At 43.5% G+C, this 14,243-nt stretch overlaps 1 protein-coding gene across 1 annotated transcript in view; it reads left to right on the top strand.

Annotated features, from left to right (window-relative positions):
* The window catches only part of AMFR (autocrine motility factor receptor), a 44,114-nt gene that overhangs the window by 23,330 nt on the left and 6,541 nt on the right, over nt 1-14,243 (top strand). Inside the window, exons 9-11 of the mRNA XM_027044510.2 lie at nt 5,684-5,874; nt 8,130-8,233; nt 13,185-13,319. Coding sequence (XP_026900311.1) covers nt 5,684-5,874; nt 8,130-8,233; nt 13,185-13,319 — 430 coding nt within the window. The remainder of the gene's footprint in view (nt 1-5,683; nt 5,875-8,129; nt 8,234-13,184; nt 13,320-14,243) is intronic.

Below are 14,243 nucleotides of genomic sequence, written 5' to 3' on the forward strand. Positions count from 1 at the left end.
CTATTGTTGGGCTTTTGGGCTATTTCTACCGCATGGCTGTTGCAGATGATGCTGTGATCAAATTTTTAAACAAGTATCTGAGTACCTGTTTTTAATCCTTTGGGGTATACACCTAAGAGTGCAATTCCTGGGTCATATGTATTTCTGTTTTTAACTTCTTAAAGAACCACCAAACTGTTCTCTACAGCAGCCACACCATTTTATATCCTGCTGACAATGTGTGAGGGTTCTAATTTCTTCACGCTTTGTATTTCACATTTATTTTTCTATTTTATAGCTATCCTAGTGGGAAGTGGTATTTCATTGGGATTTTGATTTGCACTTCCTTAATGACCATTGATGTTAAACGGCGTGCTTGTTGGCTATTTATATCTTCTTTGGAAACTGTCTGTTCAAGTCCTCGGCCCATTTTTGAATTGGGTTGTTTGTCTTTTTGTTGATAAGTTGTAAGGGTTCTTTATAAATTCTGGATACTAAGCTTTCATCAGATATTATGATTTGCAAATATCTTCTCTCATTCTGTAGCTTTTCTTTTCAGGTTCTTGACAACGTCCTTTGATGCACACAGATTTTTCATTATTATGAGTTCCAGTGTACCTATTTTTTCTTTGGTTGCTGATACTTTTAGTGTCAAGTCTAAGAATCCAGTGCCAAATCCGAGGTCATGAAGATTTACCCCTGTGTTTTCTTCTAGTAGTTTTATGGTGTTAGCTCTTATATTTAGGTCATTGATCCATTTTCAGTTAGTTAAAAAAAATTTTTTTTTTAATGTTTATTCATCTTTGAGAGAGAGAGAGAGAGACAGAATGTGAGCGGGTAAGGGGCAGAGGGACAGGGAGACACAGAATGTGAAGCAGGCTCCAGGCTCTGAGCTGTCAGCGCAGAGCCTGATACAGGGCTTGAACCCATAAACCATGAGATCATGACCTGAGCCAAAGTTGGACGCTTAACTGACTAAGCCACCCAGGCACCCCTTTTTTGAGTTAATTTTTGTACACGAAGTGAGGAAGGGATCTGACTTCATTATTTTGCATGTGGTTGTCCTGTAGTCTCAATACCATTTGTTGAATCTTGTTTTTATTGAATGGTCTTGGGACTCTTGTGGAAATCAGTTGGCCATAGATGTTTGGGTTTATTTCTGGACTCTCAATTCCAATGGCCTGCATGCCTTTAGTACTATGCTGTTTTGATTACTGTGAATTTGTAGTATGTTTTGAAACTGGGAAATGGTGAGTCCTCCAACTTTTTCTTATTTCATATTGTTTTGGCCGTTTGGGGCCCCTTGCAATTCTGTATGAATTTGAGAATCCATGTTTCCATTTCTGCACAAAATGCCATTGGAATTTAATAGGGATTGTTTTGAATCTGTAGATCACTTTGGGGAGTATTACTGTTATAAGAATATTAGGTGGTCCAAGCCATGAACGTTAATGTCTTTCCTTTTATTTAGGTATTCTTTAATTTCTTTCAGCAATCCTTTGTAGTTTTTAGGGTCAAGTCTTTCATCTCCTTGGTTAAATTTATTCCTAGGTATTTTATGCTTTTGGATACTGCTGGAAATGGAATTGTTTTCTTTTTTTTTAATTTTTTTAAATACTTATTTTTGACAGAGAGAGAGAGAGAGACAGAGCATGAGCGGGGGAGGGGCAGAGAGAGAGGGAGACACAGAATCCAAAGCAGGCTCCAGGCTCTGAGCTGTTAGCACAGAGCCTGATGCGGGACTCAAACTCACAGACCATGGGATCATGACCTGAGCTGAAGTCAGACGCTCCGCTGACTGAGCCACCCAGGCGCCCCTGGAATTGTTTTCTTAATTTCCTGTTTGGGTTATTTATTTCTGCTGTATAGAAGCATAACTGATTTTTACATATTGCTCTTATAACTGTGCAACTTCCTGAATTCGATGATTAGCTCTTTTGTAGTGTGTGTGTGTGTGTGTGTGTGTGTGTGTGTGTGTGTGTGGTTTTGGATTTTCTATAATAGGATCATATCATCTGTGAATAGAGCTGGTTTTACTTACTTTTTTTTATTATACGGAAGTCTTTATTTCTTTTTCTTGCCTAATTGCTCTGGCTAGGACTTGCTGAACAATATTGAATAGTAGTGGTGAAAACAGGCATCCTTATCTTGTTCCTGAGCTTGGAGGAAAAGCTTTTCATCTTTCAGTATTGAGTGTGATATTACCTGTGCGTTTTCATGAATGTCTTTTATCATGTTAAGGGTGTTCTCTTCTGTTCCTAGTTTGCTGAGTATTTTTATCTTCAAAGAGTGGTTAGTTTTGGTAAGTGATTTTTCTGCCTCTATTGAGATTATCGTATGATTTTTTTTTTCCTATTGTTCTAGTGTATGTTATACAGATTCATTTTCTTATGTTCAACCACACTTGCATTCCTAGGATAAATCCCTCTTGTTCATGGTATGTAATCTTTTTAAATGTACTGTTGGTTTTGGTTCACTGGTATTTTGTTGAGGATTTTTGCATCTGTATTCATAAGAGATACTCTTGTGGTGTCTTTGTCTGGTTTTGGCATCAGGGTAATGCTGGCCTCATAGTGTGTGATAGGAAGTTTTCTCTCCTGTATTTTGGAAGATTTTGAATAGGATTGGGGTTCATTCTTGACGTATTTGGTAGAGTTCACCAGTGAAGCCGTCTGGTCCTGGGTTTTTCCTTTCTGGGAGATTTTTTGACTGAGTCAGGTCTCTTTACTTGTTTAAGTCTGTTGCAATTTTCTATTTCTCCTTGAGTCATTTTAGGTAGTTTCTTTGTTGGTAGGAATTTACCCATTTTATCTATATTCTCTAATTTGTTAGATTATAGTTATTTCTAGTATTCTGTTATAATCCTTACCATTTCTATAAGGTTGGTAATAATGTTCCTACTTTCATTTCTTTTTTTTCACACTTTCATTTTTTATTTTAATTATTTGCATTTTTTCTTAGCCCTGCTAAGAATTGTCACTTTTGTTGATTTTTTTTTTTTTTTTAAGAACCAGCTTTTGGTTTCATTGATTATTCCATTGTTTTTCTGTTCTCTATTTTCAGTTACCTATGCTCTAATATTTATGATTGCCTTCCTTCTTCTGGCTGTGGGTTTCTTTGCTCTTTTTCTAGTTCCATAAGACACAAAGTTAGGCTGTAGGTTTGAAATCTTTTTTCTTTTTATGCATTTTTAGCTATAAAATTTGCCTCCGAGGCATTGCTTCTGTTGCATCCCATAAGTTTTGGTATGTTGCGTTTTTTATGTCATTTGTCTCAGTATTTTCTAACTGCACAAGGGTTAATTTTTAAAACACTCATCTGTCTTGGTTGAGTGAACAACACATTAATAGGACCTCTTGGTTTGCCCTACTTTGTAGCTTTGGTTAATAGAATGGGAGTGGGATTGTGGAATGATAAGTTGTTTCATGCTGGTCTCAGCCTATCAATAATCAGTATTGGGGCTGCCCTGGCCCTTGTGGTTCTTATAATAATAGCAAGACACCCTTAGCAATAACCATCAGGAAACTTCGGGGAAAAAAGATTTATAGGTACAGGTCTTAGAAAGCACATAGCACACCTGGGGCCACACAGTGAGGTTGTGGGTAGGATGAAAGTGTGGGGCTGGGGTTCTGCTTTTATTAGGGTGGAGGGTGGAGGCCTAGGGCTTCATGGGCTCACTCTTTCTTGGTGAATTTAAAAAATAAGAATATGAGTTTAAAGCACAGGAAGAGAAGACGCAACCTGTCCACTTGATCAGTTTTCAAAATCAACCAAGATCTCTAAAACAAATTGGGGGGAGGGGAGGGGCTGGCTCTTTATTTAGTCATGTGGCTGGCATTGTGTGTATTCGAGATAGTCATCTTTGAAGTGAAGGCCTAGGCTGTCAAAACTTAAAGCAGGCACTTGCACTGCAAAAAGAAAAGCCGGCTGTCCGGGCTTAACACTACAATAACCAAGGGCAGATTCATTTTAATCTGTGATAAAACTAAATGTCTAGATTCTAGCAGATTGTATAGCTAGATAATTTGTTTTGATAGAATAGATTTGCAAGATTTCATTCAGAGTCCAACAAATATTCTGTCACATTGAAGTATCAAACTTAGATGGAGGAGAAATACTCTTTCAATAGAGTATTATTATAGTTATAGAAAAAAATACATGTTTTTTTCTGAAGTTTGGTTTCTTTAGCTGTGAAAGTCTAGCCTTTTATTTTTAAAGCAACTGTGTCTAGTCCTCACCTTGGAGTTTTCAGGCTGTTATATTTAATGTGGGAGGTTTTTGCAGAATATGAAATTAGGTTTGCTTATGAAAAGTGTGTCACAATGTGGCATTATTGGAGGGTGCCCAGGATCTTAACATACTTTTGTAGTCCCACACAAGGCTCATTTTACCGGTGGTGTGATTTAAGGGTGTTCATTAGGGAAGTGGACTTGTGTGAATTACTTATCTACTTATTTACTCATGAGAAAAGGAAACAAACTTTTAAAATATATAATCATTTATCTGGTTGAATTAAATGATCACAAACAAGTCCTTTATATATAGGTGATGTTTATTTCAAGTGTGATAATGTTGGCCGTACACACTCATTATTTTGTCACATTACTGTCATAAGCTCTTCTGGAGCAGAGATAGTAAGAAATAGCTCCATCTTGGCCTCAAGGAGAATTTTGATACGTAAGTACTGATAGGTTGCCAGAGGCTCAGGGGATCATCACATTAGGGTGAGGCTCTCCTTCATAAATGTACCTGTGTCCGCAGATACTAAAAATGACACCAAGGAAGTGAGCACTTTTTATTCAGTCCCTCCTTGAACTCTTAGAAGAAAGATAATGTGTTATGGGATGGGGAGCCTTCTTGAAATCTTAGAAGAAAGGTAATATATTGTTATAAAATAGGAAGAAACCTTAGAGATCACATCATCCAACCTTTTTGGTTTTGTTAATATACTTCGCGTTAATGACAGCACAAGTAGTTATCCCATCTGGAATAATTAGGGCATTGTCATCTTCTGAGAAAGGGGGCAGAAGAAGCTTCCAGCCTTGTTGGGAGACCAGAGTATGAATAGCAGAGGGCTGGAGAAGCTGAGGTGGCAGGTGTAAGGGAGGGGTTGTAGGTAAGTGAGATGAGGACGGGAGTAAGGACTTGAGGGGTTGTGACGCTAGATGAGGAAGTGGTGGCATTGTGGACGGGTGCTCTCAGCAAATAATGGTCTTGGGAGTGAACTGGAAGGAGTAGAGCTTTAGTTAGAATGAGATCTTTGGAGTCAAAAGTTTGAAGAGAAGGCCAAGATTGTGACTGTGTTAGTGAGTGGCTAAAGTAGAGTGAGAACAGATTACTGCAGTAGAAGATTCAAAGACATAAGAGGCTAGAGTGTTGGGTAATTCAGCCTCATGGATTTTGAAGTAGACAATGGAGTTGGAAAGGAAGATGACGGGCCATGTGATGGAGTCTTACTGCAGACAGGTCATGACCAGGAGCTCGGTAGGTGACCACATATGTTGATGGATTAATGTTCACAGCAGAACACACTGGAAGCGTATGAGTAAAGAGGTAATGTCAACAGACGTTTCTCAACATTTAAATCTCACTATTGGTAAATAGAAGCTAAAGTTGCAACACATTTGCTACATTCGGAGTACTTCTGGTGAATTCTTACAAAAAATACTAAGGATATCTTATCTTATTTTGGACTTTCCCATAGCTCCTGCCTTCGTTCCTGGCTAGAACAAGACACCTCCTGCCCAACATGCAGAATGTCTCTTAATATCGCTGACAATAACCGGGTCCGGGAGGACCATCAAGGAGAGAACTTGGATGAGAATTTGGTTCCTGTGGCAGCCGCTGAAGGCCGCCCTCGCTTAAACCAACACAATCACTTCTTCCACTTTGATGGTTAGTTTCAACCTCTAAAACCGTACCCACGGGTTTCTCCCCTAAGGGGATGCTGGTTGAATTATAAATTGCCCTGCCTAGGCCAATTTAACAGAAATATTTCCATCTCAGTTGAAAGTGTTCGGTAGGCATGGAGAGCACTGGAGAGTTACTCTGTGCCAGGCATTTGCTGGATTCTGTGTGAATATGGGGGCAGGGAGGAGGGGGAGAAAGAGGAGGAATGAATATTGACTCAGCCAGGCCTGTGAGGACCACACTTAATGATAGTTAACCATTGCTGATAATTTATTACATCGGTGTAGTACTTATGCAGGAGCATTGAGTAGACTTTCCAGTGAGTACCAGAAGCAGAATCAGAGCTAGAGCCTTTTCCTTGTCCATAAAATATGAATATTCTGCCCCTTACAGTTTTGCAAGGAGTTGTAGTAAAAACCCCACTTAAAATTCTGAAGCCATGGGCTGCACACCGGGGGCTGGTTGATCATCCTTCTTTAATTCATGTTGCAGTGAGCAGTTGTGGATTCTTATCACTTCTAATACCACTGAGTTCCATGAATTAATATTTGTTACCATGAAATAGGTATCCTTGGGATTTTGTTAGGAGGAGTGTTCTTTTTTTTTAAATATAATTTATTGTCCAATTGGTTTCCATACAACACCCAGTGCTTATCCCAACAAGTGCCCTCCTCCATGCCCATCACCCACTTTCCCCTCTCTCCCACCCCCCATCAACCCTTAGTTTGTTCTCTGTATTTAAGAGTCTCTTATGGCTTGCCTTCCTCCCTCTCTGTTTGTGACTATTTTTTCCCCTTCCCCTCCCCCATGGTCTTCTGTTAAGATTCTCAAGATCCACATATGAGTGAAAACATACGGTATCTTTCTCTGACTGACTTATTTCACTTAGCATAATACCCTCCAGTTCCATCCACGTGGCTGCAAATGGCCAGATTTCATTCTTTCTCATTGCCAAGTAGTATCTCATTGTATATATAAACTACATCTTCTTTATCTGTTCATCAGTTGATGGACATTTAACCTCTTTCCATAATTTGGCTATTGTTGAAAGTGCTGCTGTAAACATTGGGGTACTTGTGTCCCTATGCGTCATCACAGGAGGAGTGCAGTTTTGATCTGATTTGAGTTGCCAGGGGGTGGAGCATTATGGGAGCCATGGTGTGTTGATGAGACCCCTCATAGGAGGATGAAGGGCAGTAGAGTCTGGTCTCCGAGACTAGGAGGTGAGGCCGCGTGGCTGGCTGGGCCACGGGTGCCGGAGGGTTGAGAGGCAGCTGCTTTGTTGGCTGTCGATTAAGGCCTCTACCAGGTAGGACTTTGGAAATACGCTAGCAGATCTTGCACGTGGGGCCCAGCTGTATAATCCGTTACCTTATGAATTTGTACTAAAAACTTAGTCAAAATAGAAAAGTCAACTTTGTTTCTCCCTGGGAAGTACATGAAATAAGAACCTAGTTTTTTAATAGGCACGTTTTGTTGGGCGGGACCTTGAGACAGTCATTGAACTTGTTTTTATATTCTATGCCTCGGTGCTTCTTTGTGAAGGAAAGCAAAATAACTCCTAAACAGGTAGCTTGATTAACCAATACTTGGAGCTTTAGCTTAGGGTCCCCCCTTTTCTTGGGGAAATGGCAGAAGCCGCCGACTTCTTGGCTCCACACACAAGCCTGTGTTGTCGAACTCTTTGAAAAGAATTTCGAATCGAATCAGAAAACCAAGGTCTTTAAATCAGATGATGTGATGGAAAATACCTTATGAAAATAATTGTGAAAATGATGTCTCCACGTGGGTGGTATTTGTGTACGGTGTGACAGGAGCACAAGCCCCTCTCTCGTAGCAGCTGTAGAGCCTTAAAGCCTTCCTTCTGTGCCAGGTGGAGAACAGATTGACCTGTGGATCCAGGGCATCTGGAAAGCAGGAGGGCCTAGTGGTGAAGGATTCTGGAACCTGACTGTCTGGTTGCAAATCCACCATAATTGTGTGATGTTGGGCAAGTTACCTGACTTCTGAGTGCCCTCAGGACAAAAGACCATGAGAACTGAGTTTTCTCTGAGAAGAGTGAAACGGGTATAAAAGTAGCGATGATCCAATGAGCTGATCTGTGTGAAACCCTTGGTACAAAAGGCCTGGCACACAGTAAGCCATCAGTGGAACGAGCTGGGGTCCCTGAGCGGCTGACCCCAGACTGGACCACGCAGGGGACGAGATCTCTAACTTGTGCTGGGTTCTCTTTGTCTTAGGGTCCCGGATCGCAAGTTGGCTGCCGAGTTTCTCCGTCGAGGTGATGCACACCACCAACATCCTAGGAATTACACAGGCCAGCAACTCCCAGCTGAATGCGATGGTAAGGACCGCCGTGCTTCGGGGTGGTTGGTGATCAGGGAGGGGCTGGACGCTGTGCAATGTGTGCTTCACTCTGGCCGAATAGCAGGATTTTCAGGGGCGTGTGACGTAGTAGCTGGGACAACTTCAGTTCATGTGTTTTCAAATTTGAAACTGCTTTGGAAACCAGCTTCCATTTTAGATGTGTGGCAGATCATCTGTCTGTTTCTGAGCACCGCCGGGTTCGCTGTGTTGTGATCTAGGCCAATCTTGGGATGCTCCTTGATGCTAACCAAAAATATTTAGAGACTTAGTGACTGGAGAGAATGATGGGCCTTTTATTAAAAGTTGTATGAGACCTGCTAAATGTGTTTTCCTGACCCTGTCCCCTTCCCTCCCCCCAAATAAGTAAATACACGTGTGCACGCATGCACACGCACACACACACGTCTGTGGGTATGCACATATATCTATATGCCTTGAGATATGGAGGCACACATACTGTTAGCTCAAGGATACTGTTCAAATATTCTTTGTGTTTCTCTAAAGCTTTGTCATACGGCGGGTATTTTTGTTTTAGAGAAACGTGTCGTTATCACTGCAATTTAGTGTTCATTGTGATGATGGATGCAGGACTCTTAAAATGCTAACTGCCTTAGTCCTGCTTAGATAGCGCTGCTGGCTGACCTGGGTAAGCCTGGTCAGTACTTCAGAGAGGCACTGGTTCATTTGTTCATTCCTTTATCTTCATGTACTTGACAAATCTGTACTGAAAGCCCACTCCTGCGACAGGCATGATGCAGTGTAAACGGTTGCATAGCACCTGCCAGGCAAACCAGGTAGATGTGGGCCCCACTCCCAGGAAGTGTAGATTTTAGCCGGGGAGACTGGTTATAAACACAAACAAGATCGTTGCTGATGGCAGTGAGTGCTCTGAGGGCAGTAAGGCCGGCAATGCGGCAGAGGTGGAGGTAAGAGCTATTTTAGCGGAGGTGTCTGAGTAGTTCTTTCCAAGGGGCTGATACTTGATCTGAGACAAGAAGGATGAGAAAGAGGCAGTTGGGAGAAAAAGAGGCAGCGGAACCGACAGGTTCAAAGGTCATGAGGTGAGAAAGCCCTGGGGGCACAGCGGTCACTGTGGTTGGAGCCTAGTGAGTCAGAGACCAAGATTGTGATGCACGCTGATTTTGCAGAGCCGGGTCATGGCAGGGGTTAGTAGGCCACAGCTCGGTGTAGATCTTATTGTGAAAGTATTGGAAGGTTGTTCAAGGCCTTTTTCCTCCCACAGGGGACTGACAGGACATTTAACAGAATGATTTGCTTCTGAGAGACTGGGTTATAGAGGGGCAGGGATGGAAGCAACGAGCCCAGTTAGGGGGCTGTGCAATAATGCAGGTGAAAAAAAGAGTGGTTTGGACCAGGGTGTTGGCAGTAAGAATGAAAAGAAGGGGCGGCTTGAAGACACTTTGGGATGATGCGCCGACAGGACTGGACGACACTTTGCTTTGGGTGAACAGATGATGGGCCCGCGTACCGAGATGGGCGGAAGCAGGACTGAGGACGGGGCTTCGGCCTTCCTTCCGGCCAGAGGTGAGCCGTCCGCATGGAGATGCCACGTAGGCATCTGGACCTCGCCGAAGAGGTCAGGCTGGAGGTGGACACTGGGGAGTTCTCGGTCTGTAGGTGCTCCTCGAGGCGGGGAGCAGGTCTCTTCCTGGGAGAGGATGAGGCTCACGATGAGGAGAGGACTCCGGGCCAAGGGCTGGCAGAGAGGGAGGAGCCACATGGTGACCTAGGAGGAGGGAGCCCGGGAGAAGGTGCAAGGCGAGCACGTGGGGATTCTTAGAAGGTGAGGTCGGAGGAGGACGTGTTGGATTCGGCAGAATGGAGGCGGTTGGTTAACTGCAGAGGAACAGGCGGCTTCCGTGGCCTGAGGGATGGGATCTTCCCGGGAGATTGGGAAATGAGTGGGCACTGAAGAAACAGACTGGGCTGGCAGCGTGTTGTAAAAGTGGGCGGAGCGGTAGAAGTGGTAGCTCGCGAGGATTGTGGTGTCAGGGGAGCTTTTGGCTCTTTTAAGATTTCTTTTTTGAAGGTTTTTGAGCAGGTCCTTTCTGCACAAGTTCCAGAGTTCTAGAGGAGGATCCAGGGAAGTCATGCTCTCTCATCCTTTGGTCCATCCACCCAGTCCCCAGCCCAGGAACAGCTGCGGAATCACAGTTTGTCTCTCTGAGCCTGGCTTATTTCACTTGCCACAGCGTCCTCCGAGTTCATCCGTGTTGTAGCAGGGGTCAGAGTTTCTTCTTAGGCCGAATAGTGTTCCGTCGTGTGTGGAGACCACACACACGTTGCTTACGTGACTCTCCGCCGACGGCCGCTTGGATTGCTTCCGCCTTTGGGCTCTTGTGCGTCATGCTGCGGTGGGCATGGCTGTACGAGTTCTGTTCTCTGGTCTCACTTCTTTTGAGTACCCGTGGGTCTTTTGTAAAGATAGATGTGGTAGCCTGCTTGGGGTGCAAATGGGAATGATCACTAGAGAGGGAGAGATGGAAAGTGCGGTGCACACAGGGAAGTAAAGATGGAAGAGGAAGACGGGAAGCTGGAGGGTGGGGTCAGGAGAGAGGCATTCGCCTCTGTTAGGAGGGCGGACGGAGGCAGCTCCAGCGCTTCGTTGAGACGTGGTTTAAGTAGAAGGCCTGGCTCATGATAACCAAGAGGCAGAAGCAGCCTGAGTGTCTGCCAGGTGAATGGATGTATGGATTCCAGAAGTGTGGTACATGCATACAGTGGAATATTAGCCAGCCTTAGAAAAGCAGGAAATCCCATCACGTGCCCCAACATGAATGAACCTCCGGGACGTTACACTAAATGAAATAAGACCATCACAGAAAGACAAACACTGCAGGATTCCACTCAGATGAGGTCTCTAAATTAGTCTCACTCTTAGAAACAGAAATTAGAATGGGGGTTGCCAAGGGCCAGTGGGGAGGGCGATGGGGAGTTGCTCCTCAGGGTTTCAGTTTTGCAAGATGGCAGAGTTCTAGAATCTGTCGCACGGTCATGTGCATATGGTTCGCCCTACCGTACACCTAAAAATGGTTAGGATGGTTATATGTTTTTGACCATGGTAATAACAGAAAAATCCTGGGTTCCTGCTGCCTCTTGCTTCCTCAGGGAAGTGCTCGGCCACATCAGCAGTGTGTGTGAGTGACAACCTAATGGACATAGATGGTCTGCAGTGTGGCTGCCTAATGCGGCCACCCACCGGCTTGTGTCAGGCTCTGTGTGTGGACTTTGGGGTCTGGCAGCTGTTGAAGTCCTGCAGGTGGATCACCTCGCCTGCTCCCTAAAAAAATCAGAATCACGGGCACGTAACCCTCTAGGAATAAGAATTATTCTTGGAGTTGGTGTGTTTAGCATTCTCTGATAGTCCCCGGTTGGTCTTTCTCTAGCTCCATGATGGATTGGAATAGCCTATTCTTAACATAATTAGTTTACTAGAACCATACATTTTTTATAAAGATCCAATATTTAATTCACTGGATTTTTTGGAAGAAAAGCTTTGGTCTGGTAAAATGAATCTCAGGGAAATGAGGGGGAAGCTGTTGAAGAATGGAGAAGAATGTTACCTGATTGTCTAGGTTTTTATGGACTCTTCTTCACTTAGTGTTCATTTGACCCTGGGGCAGGGGAAATGATCAGCTCCCGTTCATAGAAACCCTGAGGGGACCCAGAAGTGCGGGGCTATTGGTCCCGCTGCTGGGCTCTGCCTGTCTAGCCCTCCCACACCAGTGAGACACTAAGCGAAGCTTTGTGCGTGTTTCACCCTGGTCTTTGCTCTCAAGGCCCTGATGTTGGACACCTTCTCCTTCTTCAGTTACAGTACCGTGCTCCTGAGGAGCTAATACCCCAGTGGTAGACTTCCTTATGCCTCGAAAGCAATCACATTTTTCCTGCTCTTTTGTTCTTTTGATCATTGGGGCTTTTCCACAATAAAACCATGAACATAAGCATTGTACATTCTCATAAGCATATGTACATTGTACATAAGTATGTACATTCATTTAATGTACATACCTGAAAAATAAAATCTGGGCCTTTGATGCAAGTATGGGTGGTAGTGTGCTGGGAGACCTGTGCCATCTTCCCCTAGACACAGACTGCCGCTCAGAGCCCTGCCCACGTGGACTCTGAGACGTTTCTAGAGGGCGGTTTGAAACCTACAGCTCTAGTGTTATGAATTTACATTCTTTATAATCTTTTTTTTTCTGATGGTGGTGTAATAATTTACATCGGGTAGATTCACCCTTCGTAGTATCCGATTCTGTGTATTTTGTCAAATTCGTACGGTTGTGTGGCCACCACCATACTCAAGGTATAGAAGAGTTCCATCTACCCCGCCCCAGATTCCATTGTGCCCTTTTGTAAAATTGCTTCCTCTCCCCACCTTCAATCTCTGGCAACCACTTACCAGTTTTCTGTCCCTTTAATTTTGCCTCTTCTAGAATGGCATGTAAATGGAATTATACAGTGCATAGCCTTTGAGCCAGGCTCTTTCACTTAGCCTAATGCATTGGAATTTCATCCATGCGGGTGTGGTATCAGAAATTTGTTCCTTTTCGGCATTATTCTTTAAGGGGAACACATTTTTTTTACCTGAATTATACCGAGCTTTAAAATGAACACTTTTTAAAATTGGGATATTCTAATTGAACCTGTTTCGGGATCCAGCTGGATTTCCATGCTCTTTTTATTTCGAAATCGAGGCTGTTCCCAGCTACCTGTTTGGCATCCTAGGAAAATGCTAGAATGAGTGAGGTTTGATGGGGATCTGCAGAATAGAGGGGCGCCTTGCCTGTGTTTTCAAGGCGGAATGCCGAGTTCAGTGCTCAGAGCTTGCCATACACCATGACCCCAAGGAGTCACTGTTGAAGGTGAACGTTTCCAAGGCTTCCATATTTGTATTCCTGCAGGCTCATCAGATTCAAGAAATGTTTCCCCAGGTGCCATACCACCTGGTGCTGCAGGACCTCCAGCTGACACGCTCGGTAGAAATAACAACGGACAACATTTTAGAAGGACGGATTCAAGTACCTTTTCCCACACAGGTACACTGGGGTTTTATGCATGAAAAGTGGATTCTGTCTTCACAGAGATTTAATCCTGTAGTTTAACTCTTTAGTTACTTAATTGAATATCACTCATGATTTGATGAAGGGTCTCTACGAATGTCCTCACTTTCCAAAGTTTGAGGGTAGACCCATCAAAGAGGCTCAGATCCTCAGACAAGGACAAGTGTATTTGGGTAATTTTTTGTACAGGTGCACACCCCACATCAGCCTGCCCTCGCCAGTCCAGGAGGTCATAACCTTGGTTCCTCTGGGACGAGGATTGGCAACCTTTCTCTGTAAAGGGCAGATAGGCGTAGGCTTTGTGAGCCATGTGGTTCCTGTTGTCGCATCTCAGCTGTGGCTGCTATAGCACTGACAGTGTGTGAATGGATGTGCATAACTGTGTTCTAGGAAAAACTTATCCATAAAAATAGGTGGAGGGTGGATTTGGCTGCAGGCCAAAGCTGACCCCCAGCTCTAGGAGGTAATGCCCTCTGTCCCCGGTTGGCTTTGTGCATTGGTGGGATTTTTTTCATTAGCTGTAATAGCTATGATACTTCTGTTTTTAAAAGGTCACATTTCCTGGCCCATTATATAACCTCTTTGATGGGCACAAGAACTATTAACATTTGATTTATTTACTCTCATTTTTATTATTGGAATAGAGTTGACATACAATGTTATATTAGTTTCAGATGTATACTAGCGATTTGACGCAGTGTTAACATTTCAAAACAAGGTTCCTGGCAGGACCAGGGGATAGATACATGACCAAGAGTCATTTAACAAGAAATTATTCAACTTCATGTATAAGACTATGTAGAAATCTATTAATAAAATCCGAAAATTTGAGAATCTTTCAAGAGAGAATGAGCCTAGAGCATGGAGTCAAATGGGCTGACATTAGACTTGCCTTATCTG

Source organism: Acinonyx jubatus, chromosome E2 (assembly GCF_027475565.1).
Source record: "Acinonyx jubatus isolate Ajub_Pintada_27869175 chromosome E2, VMU_Ajub_asm_v1.0, whole genome shotgun sequence".
NCBI lineage: Eukaryota > Metazoa > Chordata > Mammalia > Carnivora > Felidae > Acinonyx > Acinonyx jubatus.